Genomic DNA, 14,613 nt, shown 5'->3' with positions numbered 1-14,613 from the left:
AATATGTAGATGCACTCATATCAAAAACAATAATTAGTGGTAAAAGAGAATTCCACTCATAAAAACCTTAAAACCAACAAACAATAACTAATAAAGAATTAGAGTATATATATATGGTGAGTAAGCTCACTTATTAATCTTATTCTATTTATAGACCAATACATTTTTGGAAGGGTGGCTTAAACTCCTACCTAGAAATGCCTAAAATGTACAGACCACCAGGGTCCAGCAATACATATATTATATATACTTACAGCTAAATAACTTCTTTATAAGTATATAATCAACAAAGCTCCCACTAACTAGTTAATTTTAATTCAGATTGAATTTGTAACTTAACTAGTTGAAGTTAATGTCTAAAATAATCTAATTTAAGTCGTTAAAAATAATATGCAACTAGTTATTTTTGTAGCTTTTTTTCCATTATTGAATTTTTCAATTTCTTATTTTGTTTAACTTTCTATACTTACCTTTTTAAAACGTTTGATAAAATGATCAGTTGACGGTTGTTAAATTTAATTTTTCATTCATCGCCAATAATTTAAGTTAGTTGCCCACCTGGCGTACCTGCCCACTTAATAATTAATTTATGTAATGCATTACATTTGAAAAAACGGGTTTTTAATTTATATTTTAAACTAAAAAAAAAATAACTTCTAACTTCTTCTCTAACTTAAGTAACTATTTTCACCAAACTAACTCCTAACTAACTATAAGGTAGAAATTTGGTAAATTTCAGAAACTAACTTATATTCGAACTTAGTTAATTTTAACTCTTATATTAAAATGTTAAATAAGTAAGTAATAACTTTACTTTAATTAGTTGAAAAAGTGGCTAACTTGCCCAACATTGATAATCAATCTTTATAAGTATCAGGTAATTTTGTTATATCCATAGGTACATTACATTTTGGATGGAAGTATGAGAATGTTGGTCCAAGATTCTCATGTTGGAATCAACAAAATCTATAATTATTTCACTCTAACCTCAGCCATAATCGTCGAAGTCTATAATGTTTCAATACACTTTTGATATTTTATTCTTACTGTCAAAATCTTTTGTTCCACGGTATAAAAATAAGGCACGTGATTTACAATATAGGCAGGGTTATTTTATAATATCCTTTCATTATATAATATATATGTACCTATATATTATAATATATTAGTATCATTATAACTAAATAATATGTCTAACGATATCAGAAATCAGAACTTAGAATATCGGTGAAACTATAATGCATTTTTTTTCACAATCATTCCCGCAAATATGTAGACTTTTCTGAGTGCATTTCGTCACCCCTTTCTTAACATTTTTTATCTATGTGATAGGAGTGCACACAATCATCAAACACTTATTTGCCTCGAGTTTATTTTCGACCAGCATTTTTGGCTACATTTTTAATTTTAAATATTCGCGCAATATGATTGTATTGCATTTAATTTTAATATAATATAATATATCCTCAAATATATTGTGTTATATTTCTTGACATAATCTCGGGCTGCGAAGCTGGTGGTAATTCAGTACCTATATAGGAAGGTATATAATATATAGTAGGTAGGTACTTATTACAATGTTGTTGCACGCGAAGTGACCTATTATAGCTGCAGCAGCAAACGAAACGTGGGTTTGATTTAGGAACCAATTGGTATCCTATATACTATTATACTGCACAACGTAAACCGGTGCAGTAGCGGCGGCAGCGTCGCACGACAACGAAAAGGAAGTTGTCTTGGGCTATGTGATGTTATATATAGGTATACATAAAATGGTATATTATAACGTCGTCGTCGGAATGGCGGCACGGCGAGGGTGTGCGTGCAAACTCGCACGCACGCACGACATTATGTATATATATGTACATTACATTTATGTATATATCTATACACACACACGTGCGTGTCCCTAAGGGTAGCGGCGGCGTTCAGACAAGATACGATAGAAGCCGGGTGTCCCGATCGTCGGCCATCAATCACAGCCGTGGTCCGAGAGAGGCTCCTCCCGCGCGCACAGATGTATATATATACATACGAGTATACGCTACGCTGTTGCTGCATTCAGTGCGTATATACATCGGTCGGCACTCGGCATTACAATATACACACGCACACACAAGCTGGTAAATAATATAATATATATTTTCACGGAGTGGGGGGTATTAACTATATATATTATAATATACAAGTATACAGTCGAAGTCTTACCCTGCGGGACGCTCCCCCACCCCGCCTCGTACAGTTCTTAATTTAGAGCACGTTCAAGGACCCGCCCGCCATATCTCTCTCGGTCGTCGGGATCTCATAGTTATAATATAGTCGTCGTCGTCGTCGTTGACTGCTGCAGTCCCTTCGGGAGTTTACTAGATATAATATAATCACACGCATGTCATATACATACGTTATCCTCCGGACACAGCACACGTCATCTGCGCTGATGTCCCGCGCGTTATAATAATAACCGTCTTTTGGATCTTCATCGCTTTATAATTTCGACTTATCTATATAGATTGCGCGCACTAGAGTCGATTTCCGCGGTGTAGTATACCTAGGTACCATACATATACGTGGACTCACCATGATGATGGACTCGGACTCGGTGTATAAGCCCAACGGCGATTACCTCATGTCGCCGTACACCTGGCATACACCGCAAGATTTGCAGCAGTTCACCAACGCACCCATCGTGTACCCGTACAGTGACTACGGATCTGTGGTAGTCAAGTCTGAGTACGATGACGATGTTTGCGGGGTTGTCGGCGGCGGTAGCGGTGGCGGTGGAATCGGAATCGGTGGAGACCTCAGCTGCGGCGGTGGCGGAGACGGCTGCGGCGATATCGGAGGCGGTGGCGGCGGTGGTAGCAGCAGTTCACCCGGCCTGGAACACGACACGGTGGAACCGAAAAAGGGTACTTATACTTTTATACATACTATACAAACAACTATATATATATATGAGTACCTCATAGGTACAATGGATATAAATTTATATACAGCCTAGTCGCGATAACTCGAACCTCGATAACTCGAAAAACTTTACAACTCGAATTGTCTTTTATTCCCATAGAAAATAATTCCCCAATAAATTAGTTAGATATCTCAAAGTGAATTTTTATCCCCCTTCAACTTCAAGTTATCGCGACTCGACCGTATATATATATATTATATACGTGATTTTGAAATTTGGTAGCAACGTCAAAACTAAATTTCATTGTACAATTTCTCAAAACAGTCAGCCCTATGGCAGTACCTAATACTTTTCTCGAAATATTTACTACAAATTATATTAACCGCGTTTATTATTTTGCCAACCCAACAGCCGTTTAAATATATATGTATTGTTACTAATTACTATAATATTTATATAGTTTTAAACATTTAGACGATGCGTTTAAAGTATTATACGTTAAAGAAAAAACATTTATTTGTATAGGTAGCTTTGCATGTATACGCCTTATCTACAAAGGTCTTATAGATCTTGTAGGTATATCGCACTATTACTTTATAGAATCTCATAATGAATAAATAAGGGACAGACATTTATTACTCCCGTCATAGGCATAGAAATGTAGAATGGTGGGGACTAAAAGGACTATAGCCCCCCAGAATTATATTAAGTCCCCCGGAAATCTTTTTAGCCCCCTGTGTATGTGAGAACTGAAAACATTTTCTATTATTTTAGAAAATAAAAACATGGCTTAGAAATTCTATGACTATAACGATAGATTTGAAAATATATTGTTACTTCATATTGAAAGGGACTTAGCTAATATTATTAATCCTGAAGATGTTCTTAATATATTTTCCCAAAAAAGGAGGCGTTTAAACCTTATACAATACTAATAATTTCCAGTTTAAAATGTTTTTTTTTATATTTAATTCAAATAGGTACATGTATTTGATAATAATAATATGATGTATGGTATATTTAATATTATTTATTTATATTTTACTTTAAAATGGGCTTCTTTAATCCTTTTTATATTTTTTCCTTTACATTTTTCTATAGTTATATTTGTAGAACATTATGTTCTGTATCCCCGAATCATTATAGCCCATATTGCGAAGCAATTCACAAGAAGTTCCGACATACCACAAAAAAAGGCTATAGCCCCCCCAGAAAAATTAATCACGCTACGCCTATGACTCCTGTTATCTCTTATATCTAATTTCAGTTTACCGTATAAGATTCTACAACTATTTGCATACGTATAATATAATTTAACATTATTAAAATCAAATCTGTCATGCATATTATTATAGATCACAGAATTATACCTAATACTATTATAGTAAAATAATCAAAACAAAATATAAATTCTAAATCATAACATATCGCACATACACCCAAACTATTAAGTATTTCCGATTGCAGTTATATATATGTATATATATATATATATATTAGATACATCATATATTATATAATATACCTGCATTAAAACGTACATTATATGTATTAATTGTATAAAGCAAAACATAATACCTATTTGTAATTAATAATTATTATTATGAGTTTGATAATATTTCTTTAAATTATTTCTTTTCCAGTAACTTTGTTTTTATTTGTTACTTGCATTTGTATTATTTAAGTTGGCATCAAACACAAAGCACATAATAATATTGTATGAAAATAATAAATATACAATTCATTACAGAATGCGAACTGTAGGTATGTCAGCCGTCGATTTGAAGTTAATTGTGAAAATAGCTATTATCTGCAAAAATATATAATATGAGTAATTAAGGCGTCAAAATTAATTATAAACCAAAAAAATGAAGTACAAAAAAGTAACAACTAAAAAAAAAATTACTGGATATTATGTTTTGTTTTAAACAATGGTTTTCAATGGATTATTAATCCTTTATGCTTCACGTATAAAAAATGAAATCATTTAAATAATTAGAATTAACAATTTTCTGTATATAGGTATTAGGTAAGTACTTAAATGCATAAATAATATACTCTGCAGCTTCATAAATAGTTTAATTAAACTATAACTTTAAGTATATAATTCTGAAATTGCCACAGTAAAACAATGGAAACATTTTCTCAAAACGGTCAGTGTGGCCGGTTATATAATTTATAGCTGATAAACTATACACGTACTACTGCACTATTGCAGACGGAAAATAGTTACAAAACTCAGAATGGCGACAGTGCACGTATTATTATAATTTATACTGGATTAATTTACTCCATATTTTCACCACACTGCTGTTAGATGCAGCATGTACTCTTAAGAGTGCAATGTAGATCAATACCTACATAATATGTTAACCAGGAATATTTCATATTAAAGGAAAGAAACGGTCGTCCAGATCGAAAGAAATCCAAACGCCGTTGAAATCAAGGAGACGATCTCCGCAGACCCCAGAAGAGATGCAAAGCCAACGGGTGATGGCCAATGTACGGGAACGACAGCGGACACAGAGTCTAAACGAAGCGTTTGCATCTCTCCGGAAGATCATACCTACGCTGCCTTCTGACAAACTATCGAAAATCCAAACGTTGAAGTTGGCCACGCGATACATTGATTTCCTGTACCAAGTGTTGCACAAAGCCAACACGGATGAAGTTCCTATGGTAGGACACACAGACTCAGATTCTCAGCACTCCATCGGTAAGTGTTTTACTGCTTTATATAATATTATTATATCTACCATAATATGTGGTAGAATATATTTATTAAACATAAACTGTGGCAAGCGGATATATTTAAGAGCCTACCACCCCAGAGACTTTAAACAGGGATGTGAGCAAGGGCGTCCACAGTAATTCGTCAAGGGGAAGGCAAAATATTTTCTTTAACATTTTTTGTCTTACTATCCTATTAATTATAAAGTATTTTTGTGACATATTTTCTTTTATATAGACAAGGAATGTGAAAACATTTATGAATTATACGCAGATAGTTAGTTAAACTTAATATTACAGCATTCATTTTAATTAATTGTTATGTAATTTTTATTTATCAAAAGCATTTTTTTTTTAATAAATAAAATGTTACTGTTGATTTTATAATTTTAGGAAATTTAGAAAATTAAATAATTATAGTTTATTCAGTCATTGATACCACAAACTTGAAAAGTTGAAACTATTGTAGGTATGCACCTATCCCATCTGTGAACATTTAATTTTTTTATCAAAAAAGTAAAAACTGCAATTTCTACTATAGTGTTTCACTTGGTCACAACACTACATATCATAATCTATAAAAGCAATGTTCTTAGTTCTGACGTTCATAATCGAGTGTAAAAAAAATCACTCTGTAACAAAAAAAAAAAAAAAAAAATGTTTTTATTTTTAATTTAAAAAAAGTATTTTTGCGATATTTTATATTACAGCGGTGATGATTAAGATTAGGATTACGATGCACTTTGGATTGTTTTCCAAATCTAGCTATGCGATACTCATTTTATAATATACCTCATTGAATTTGTTGACTATTTTAAATTTTATTTTAAAATGCACACATGTTTTTACATGATTTTTATAATAAATATATGATCTAAAGTCTAAACCTATAGGTATAGAAAAAAAAAATTAACTTTCAGATTAAATAAGTAGGTTGTTCAAATGTTTCCAAAATTTCTGTCTGTAAAACTGTTATATAATCGTTTAAAAGTTTAAAATGTATACCTATTATAATTTATACCGATTTCATTTTAGAATTTATATCTTTAATATTAAAAATAAAAATAATTTAATGCACTATTTAAAATTCTTAGGGCATTTTTAAGTTTTTTTAGAACATCATCAATAATCAACAATAATATTTATGATAATCAACCCAGAAAAATCCAAGGGGACAACTGCCCCTACTTGCCCCCCCCCCCCTGTGGACGTTCTTGGATGCGAGGTTCTCTATACAGGTGGTTGTGCGATATAATTTCAGTTATGAAGGGAATATGTATTGGAATAAATTATAGGTACATTTGTTTAGTTTTACTGATATGTGTATTATTCTTTTGCAAACAAAAATCACAAAATCTTACAATAATTATATATGAATAAAAAAAAACAAAAGAACGATAATAACCTGAATATTAATTACATGTTGGAAATTTGTTTTGGATGCTTATAATATAGGTATTTCAGAAAAAATGTAATTTTTTGATAGTATTATTAATAATTAGTATACTATTAACTGCAGTCTGTCTATCGCAATTTTAAAGTTGTTTTACAGAATCGAACATTCATTAACTTTTTCGAGTATAAAATCAGAAAAAACTATAATTTCTTATATTTGGACGTAACAAAAGTGTTATTTGGCGAAGATTAAATTATATTGATTTCTGGCTTAAATAATAATAAAGGTGCATAATATATATAAGTACAACTACATACTGTACAGTATAATATATAATATAATGTTAACCTACCTAGTTAAACACGATTATTTTATCGAGTAACACTGTGATATACCTATTATACCTATTCAATTTTCGAATATTTACTATCAAAAAAAAAAAAACAATTCTACATTTTCTAAACTATTGAGTGTAGTTTACCTAGGTAGGTACGCTATATAAATAATAAGTGAACTAATTCAAGATAATGATCTATTTTTTTTTTAAATTAATTGTTCTACATAATAAGTATTAACAATATTAAAATAATTATTTTACAACTCATGTAATATCAAGACATATAAATATAGATTATGATTTAACAGTTTTCTATTATTTTTATAATATTATGATAAAGCTTAAGAGCACGTTCAGGGAATGAGATATATTACTTACATCTTTTGAATTGTTTATATATACACTGTTTATAGTTTATGGCGAATAGGTACGTAATGAATATATTATACTAATATATAATAATTTTACAATAGTATACGATATAGGTACAACGCCAGTACTTACCATTGTTTTTAAATTTTATTGTAATTACTATTTTGATTGTGTTACGGATGTAGTTTGTCATTTCACTTTTCAATAAGTCCACAATTATATACGTTTGGGTATTCTCTTAGGTTATTGCGCTTAGGGTTTAATCTGCGAGGGTATATAGTATTCAAGTTCAACATTCATGTGTATAATAGTGTATAGTTGTTATTCAATAGGATTATCTGTTTCGGAAACGTCCCTGCACTGTCACAACCGATTTACAAAATAATAATAAATAAGGGAAAAAAAATACAGCATGCGGTCCATTATTGTGAAACAAGAAAAAAGTCACGTTTTACACGATTTAGGCTTTTAGAGGGAGTTTATATTATACTGGAGTAGGTAGTCTATAGACTAAAATATTGTCTTCATGTTTTTCGATCCATATATAACATCCACGATATGATATACAACTGTATGAGGATTAAATATAACTTCGACCTTTGTTAAAATAATTTTTTCATCGTCAACATTTAAAAGAAAAATATACAATTGTTAAACTACGAGTACTTCTAGTATAATATATGTTAATAGGTACCTATATATAAATTACAAATGTACCTATCTGATTAATAACATATTGTATCAATTTAATATTGATAATATTATTAACATAATAAAAGTAAATAGCAGTACCTATATTATACATATTCAACATTTTAATATATTTATTATATAATAAATGCATACCTACTAGCTACTTATAAGTTGAGTTTAGTAGGTATGTATATAATATGTAATAATATATAGATTATAGAACTTATAGATTAGCAATATGCCAATATAAAAAGGTACATAACTATATAAGTATAATAACAACATAAATATGTACAATGTAAAATGTAAATACTATGTTAATAATACAAACAGCATCATAAATTTTATTTTTGAATTTGTCAAATATAGTATATACTGTTATACACATATATATATTTACGATAATTTAATATTTTGATAGATTAATGTATTGTTATTTGTTTTGACTGTTTTTGACATCAAATATTATTATTCTAAGCCATATTATAAAATTACAAATATTTTACTAAACGCGAATATAGAATTAAAATATCGTGCAGTACCACCTATGTGTAGGAACACGGCTACCCATTAGCGTTCACAGAGAAAGGGAGGAGTGCCAAGTGTGCCTGGCATAGACCTATAAAGATCTTTATAGGTGTATGGTGCCTGGGCGCCTCTTTACTCTTGACATTTTTTAATTGCGGCTCTTAAAGTTAAAGCCCATGGGTCAGGAATCCGTATTTTACACGTTGCTACTAAATAAAATGTAATTTAATGTACTAAAATAAAATAATTTAAATAGTTAAATAGTTAAATTATTAATACCCGAACATTCGTAATAATTTACTGGACTTTTTAGGATAGGGCCTAAATAAAGAAGGGACCCTGAAAATTCTGTGATAGACACCTGCACATAAAATTCAGGTCTACGCAGGCTAGGTATACCTCGTATAATGTACGATAAAAAATATTATAATTATCGTTACGAATAAAATGACGTGTTTCACTGTACATAGTTTCTTTCAAGAAATAATTGTTTCCCTAAAATAATATGAAATTACTAATACCAGCACTAAAAATATTAAATATTAAAGATTTAAAATTAATGCAATGCATAAATAAACTTGATATATCTGGCATTAATCCGAAATTTATTTTCACTGATAAACATACTAATGCAGTAATGCGTTTAAGTTATTTTGTTTGTTTATAATATGTAACCAGCTAGGATAAGATAAACAGTTTATACGTCCAAATTAAAGGAAATTTCGATAGGTAAATAATAATATAATAATAATAATAATTTTATAATAGTATTATAATCATATTATATTATGTGAAGTATGGAAATAATATTTATTTGGAATATGCTGAAAACTTTATGAATCTGAGTTGTATATCGTAATAAGATTAAAAAATAATATATTCATACTTCTAATTTTTTCTTACTCTATTATTTTATTCATGGTATGCTGTGCATACTGTTTATAGTCTATAGTAAACGTCATATCAACTTAAAAAAGTGGGTTTCGCTCTGCTGTTCACTAGGTTACAAGTGAGTGGGTCACTGTAATGAATGGTGTTAAATTTGAATTCAATAATATAATATCATTGTATACGAAAAACGATTCTGAGCGGAGACGGTATGTCAGTCTAGGTATAAGACATATTATATACTTATCTATATGGTATTAAAAAAAAAATTGACCTAATAAATTCCAAATAATTCATATCACAATATCCATTTTGTACTTATAACGCGTTATACATCAACAACAAACCGTGATACTATTATAGATATATAATAGTATACTTTAGAAGTTTCAAGTAGGTACCCACGAATAATATTATACAATCACAACAAAATAACTAAAATAGTTATTCTAGGTTTTTTAATATGTAATTTCGTCCAAATTTGAATTTTGAACTTAAAATGACTATAAAAATAAACTGTACTTATGTATTTTTAGATTTTTTGGTAACAGAATTATTAACTACTTACGTAAAATCTTGTTTTAAATTTTCAATCCTTAGATATAAAAGTTGAACATTTTATAAATTTTTAACTACAAAATAATTATTCAATTTTAAATTTGATAAATTTTGTCAAAATTCGATCTATTGGGCATTTTAAATTTTGACCTCCCAAAAGTACCAATTAGACTCACTTTCCCAACGAACGAGATACTGAAGTTGAAAATCGAAGCATTTATTTAGACTACTAATCATATACACAGACACAAAAATAAAAAATAAATAAAAAATAAAAAACATACATCATTTTAAAATCAATACATTCATCGTTCCACTCAGAATCTAAAATTGAAAGTGTTCGTAAGGCGTAAACAGCTCAAAATGAATCAAAATATTTTGAAAATTTTATCATATATGGAAATTGATAAAATAAACATTCTAAAAAAATAATATATCTGTTTAATATTATAAATTAATTGCCATATTAAAATGTTGTAGCTACAAAACATTTTTTTTTTGTGGGGGGGGGGGGGGGGTGGTGGTGAACCCGTAACCCCCTCTATATACGCCATTGATATCTGGTATCACGTACATTATGCAAAAAATTATTAAGAGAGTAAAGAATAAAGATGTAGCATTGTACCATGCGTTGAGCGTTCCATATAAAAATAATATTTGAGGTACTCAACGGAGTCCCTTTGCAACCCATCATCCAAAAGTCGAGCACTTTTTGTAGATAACTTTAATTTAAGTTAATGTTTATAAGTTAAAACGTGAGCCTAAAAGAAGTATTTAAATAGAAATAAAATAACTAAAAATTTGTAAAAATTAAAAATAATATGTTATATTTTTTTTAATGCATTTTAAATGTTTGGATTTTTATATTTGTACTCTATTTGTACTATTATTGATGTTATTATTATTTTTATTTTTTTCAGAACAAGGATCTTCCGGTACTGGATCTTGCACTTACGTGGCTCATGAACAACTCAGTTACGCGTTTAGTGTGTGGAGAATGGAAGGCGAATGGAACAACGTCAACCAGGAATAATAATTTTAATATTTAAGTGAACAAGAGGGTTGGGGTGTTTGTACATCAAAAAGTATTGATATGTAACTAAGTATTTCCTTTTGCAGTTTTGCATACACACACACACACACACACACATATAATATATGTACCTATTTAGTATATATTATATTATGTATATTATTAAATTTAAAATTATGTTTAGTTTTTATACTTTTTAAACGTTAAGATATTTTTTATCGATTTTTATTTTTTATTATTATTTTTATGTACATAAAGCCACCAGTGTATAAATATATTTTTTTATTAAGTTTATTTTTCTATACGAATGTGGACAATTTTTTTCTCGATTACTGCAAAACCTCGTCCGCGACCGTGGTCGGGTGGGAGGAGGCCGTTCACATGCCTTCAGATTAGTAATAGTGTCTAAAAATACATTCGCGTCTCACCATTCCTGGGGGCAGATCAATCGATTGCATTTCGCGTGTGTATAATGCGTAGACAAAAATCCGAAGAAGGAGGGGACAAAATATTAAACCGGACGTGACCGATGATGTTGACTTCCTGTGGGCCTTTTATGATTCTGGAAAGCGCTAAATTTATCAACACCGTCCTGCCATTTCTTACAAAATAAAACTTCTGCCAATGAATAAAAGTATGGTTGAAAAAACAATAATGCGGTGATTGGCAAAAGAAAAGAAAATAATTTTATTTAAATTACGTATAAAAATAAATAATATGTGAGATTGAGTTTTAAATTTGATTTTATAATACGATGTAAATGCGTAATACTAATAAGCCGACAAATAATAATGACGTATTGATGTGGTACTGTATATTAATTTCAACGATTTTACTGTAAGTATATATTTTCTACTCGATGAAATACTGTAATTATCATTAGTCATGTTTTATAGAATCTGCATAAAAATTAAAAATACAATTATTTTTTTCAACACAAAAACAAAAAGATAATCACAAAGAAATCGGTATCGCCACAATCCTTAAATGTGATTCAAAATCTAACGGTAACTGAAAATAAGGTCATTAAAAGTAAGTTTATAGGTGTACCTCTTAAATAAATTCCGAAAATCATAATTTGAATAAATCATTAGGTAGGTATATATTAAATGATAAATCGCGGGGGTAAGCATAGTTGGTGAATCACTCTGTATACATAATAATATATGTTATAGTTGCTGCAGGATAAAGATACCATATTAATATATGATATATGTATAAAACGGGAAAGCCGTAGCGTCTGGAAGTGGTTTTATTTGTTTAATGCGTATTTTACACTATTAATATTTTGCAATCGGATATTGACGATATAGTATTCCTCATTATCCCGTATTCATACATGGAACACGGAAATGAGCCCACGAAAACATCTTTATAATGTATACATGAAATATACATGACATACATAATCGTATATGATTTACGACTAAAGGTATGGACGACGCACATATATTGGCAATATATTATTATGGCAAATTATTATTATATATTTTACCATCATGGTGAGTTAATTATTGAAGCGGTGACGGGCCGAATGCAAAGGGAAGATAATAATATTGGAAGATCATTAAAAACAATGTCCGTCCCTCGTGTGTGCAGCCTGCGGAGCTGCAATCGTTAAATGCGGTTAATGAGCAGAATACGAACCAAAATTTATGTGTGCCCCGGTTACAACCATATTGTTTAACTGCAGCAGCGGCGTTTCTTCTCATTCCACAACGTATTCGTGTATAATATAAGTCTTACATATGATATAATATTATATATATATATATAAGTATAATGTATATAATACCATATTACCATGTATAATATATATATATATACATTGTGATACACTGATACTGTACAGTGTATATAGGTATAGTCCACCGCCATCATCGGTCGTACCTTCACGTATATACACGTCATAATCACTTGTATAGAGAACACGACTGCTTCAGACGATACTCCACGGCGACCGCGCTGGCATTTGGTTCTAATTAGACATATACCGGGGCCAGTCTATATCCCGGGGTTGCAGCAGCAGTATGGTTTATACGGTCGGATTGTGATCGCTGTGACTGTTATTATAATATAAATTAACCGCTGCAGATATCATAATAAAGTGTATTGAATACAATATTATGTAATATATCTTTTTTTAAACTTTTGAATGAGAACATGCCAACATACATTTTTGATTTGATCATATTATTCCGAAACAGCATATTATTATTCGGTGTATATTTCGATCTGTAAAAATCAAATTGCGGACAAGTAAATACTGCAAGTAAACAAAACCTCAATATGTTTCAACAATTTAATCACATCGGGATAAATTCGGAGGGGTCGGAACTAAATGACACAATATAACGTGTTATAGACGGAGAAAAAAATGATACTGGTACGTTCTCGTAGCTGTACGACTATTACAGTAGTCCGAGTGCTGTTTTATTGTGTTAAACAGCTATCATATACAATGTAATATGTGTATATACGGCGTTAGGCTTGTAGCTAGAAAATATTCTTAGGGCTGGCCAATATTTTCAGAATGTAATTCTGTAAATGTATTTCATATTTAGATAATATAGTTTTTATTGTAAATATAATGGTAGATATCGTATTGCGATTCTTATTCATCAAATATATTTTTTCATAATCAAGGGATAGGATTAAAAAAAAGTTGGTGGGCCGACCTAAGGTAAGAGTTAAATTAGACCATTAGGGTAAGCCCAACCAGGCCCCCCAGCTACGTGCCCCCCTGCTACATGCCCGTGTGATGTCCTCTTAACATTTAGTATAGAAGTATTTAAAGTTCCTAAGGCTGCAGAAGCTTCAGCCCCCATAGCCCCGCCCTTGTATTCACGACTGACTACACTCATATAAACTTTATTTTGATTATTATTATACCTAAATCTTAAACTATTAAGGGTCTATTAAACTATTCATACTACCATTTTTGGAGAAAAATAATAAACCTATAATATACCTAAGTTTGTTTTTTATTTAATGATAAATTTATTCAAATTCTGATTTTTGGAACTTCTAAACAAACTTGTACCTACCTATGTTAAATAAATGTATTTAAATACCTAATATTTTTATATGCCATTAAGAAGTGTCCTGTGACGAAGCAAACTTCTTCTTTTTTAAAACTTTTTTAAAATGTGTATGCATCCAAATCGACA

General features: G+C 30.1%; 1 protein-coding gene across 1 annotated transcript; it reads left to right on the top strand.

The window, feature by feature from the left end:
* The first annotated feature begins 2,306 nt into the window (after window positions 1-2,306).
* On the top strand, window positions 2,307-11,737 carry LOC100160123 (twist-like). The gene is given in 3 exon segments (NM_001161952.2): window positions 2,307-2,909; window positions 5,304-5,624; window positions 11,331-11,737. Coding segments are annotated over 3 exon segments (765 nt in total). The 5' UTR covers window positions 2,307-2,578; the 3' UTR covers window positions 11,444-11,737.
* The last annotated feature ends 2,876 nt before the right edge of the window (window positions 11,738-14,613 follow it).

The sequence above is a fragment of the Acyrthosiphon pisum genome, chromosome A3, assembly GCF_005508785.2.
Source record: "Acyrthosiphon pisum isolate AL4f chromosome A3, pea_aphid_22Mar2018_4r6ur, whole genome shotgun sequence".
Classification (NCBI taxonomy): Eukaryota; Metazoa; Arthropoda; class Insecta; order Hemiptera; family Aphididae; genus Acyrthosiphon; species Acyrthosiphon pisum.
The sequence above is the reverse complement of the archived record's forward strand: the minus strand, read 5'-3'. Positions and strand labels throughout refer to the sequence as shown.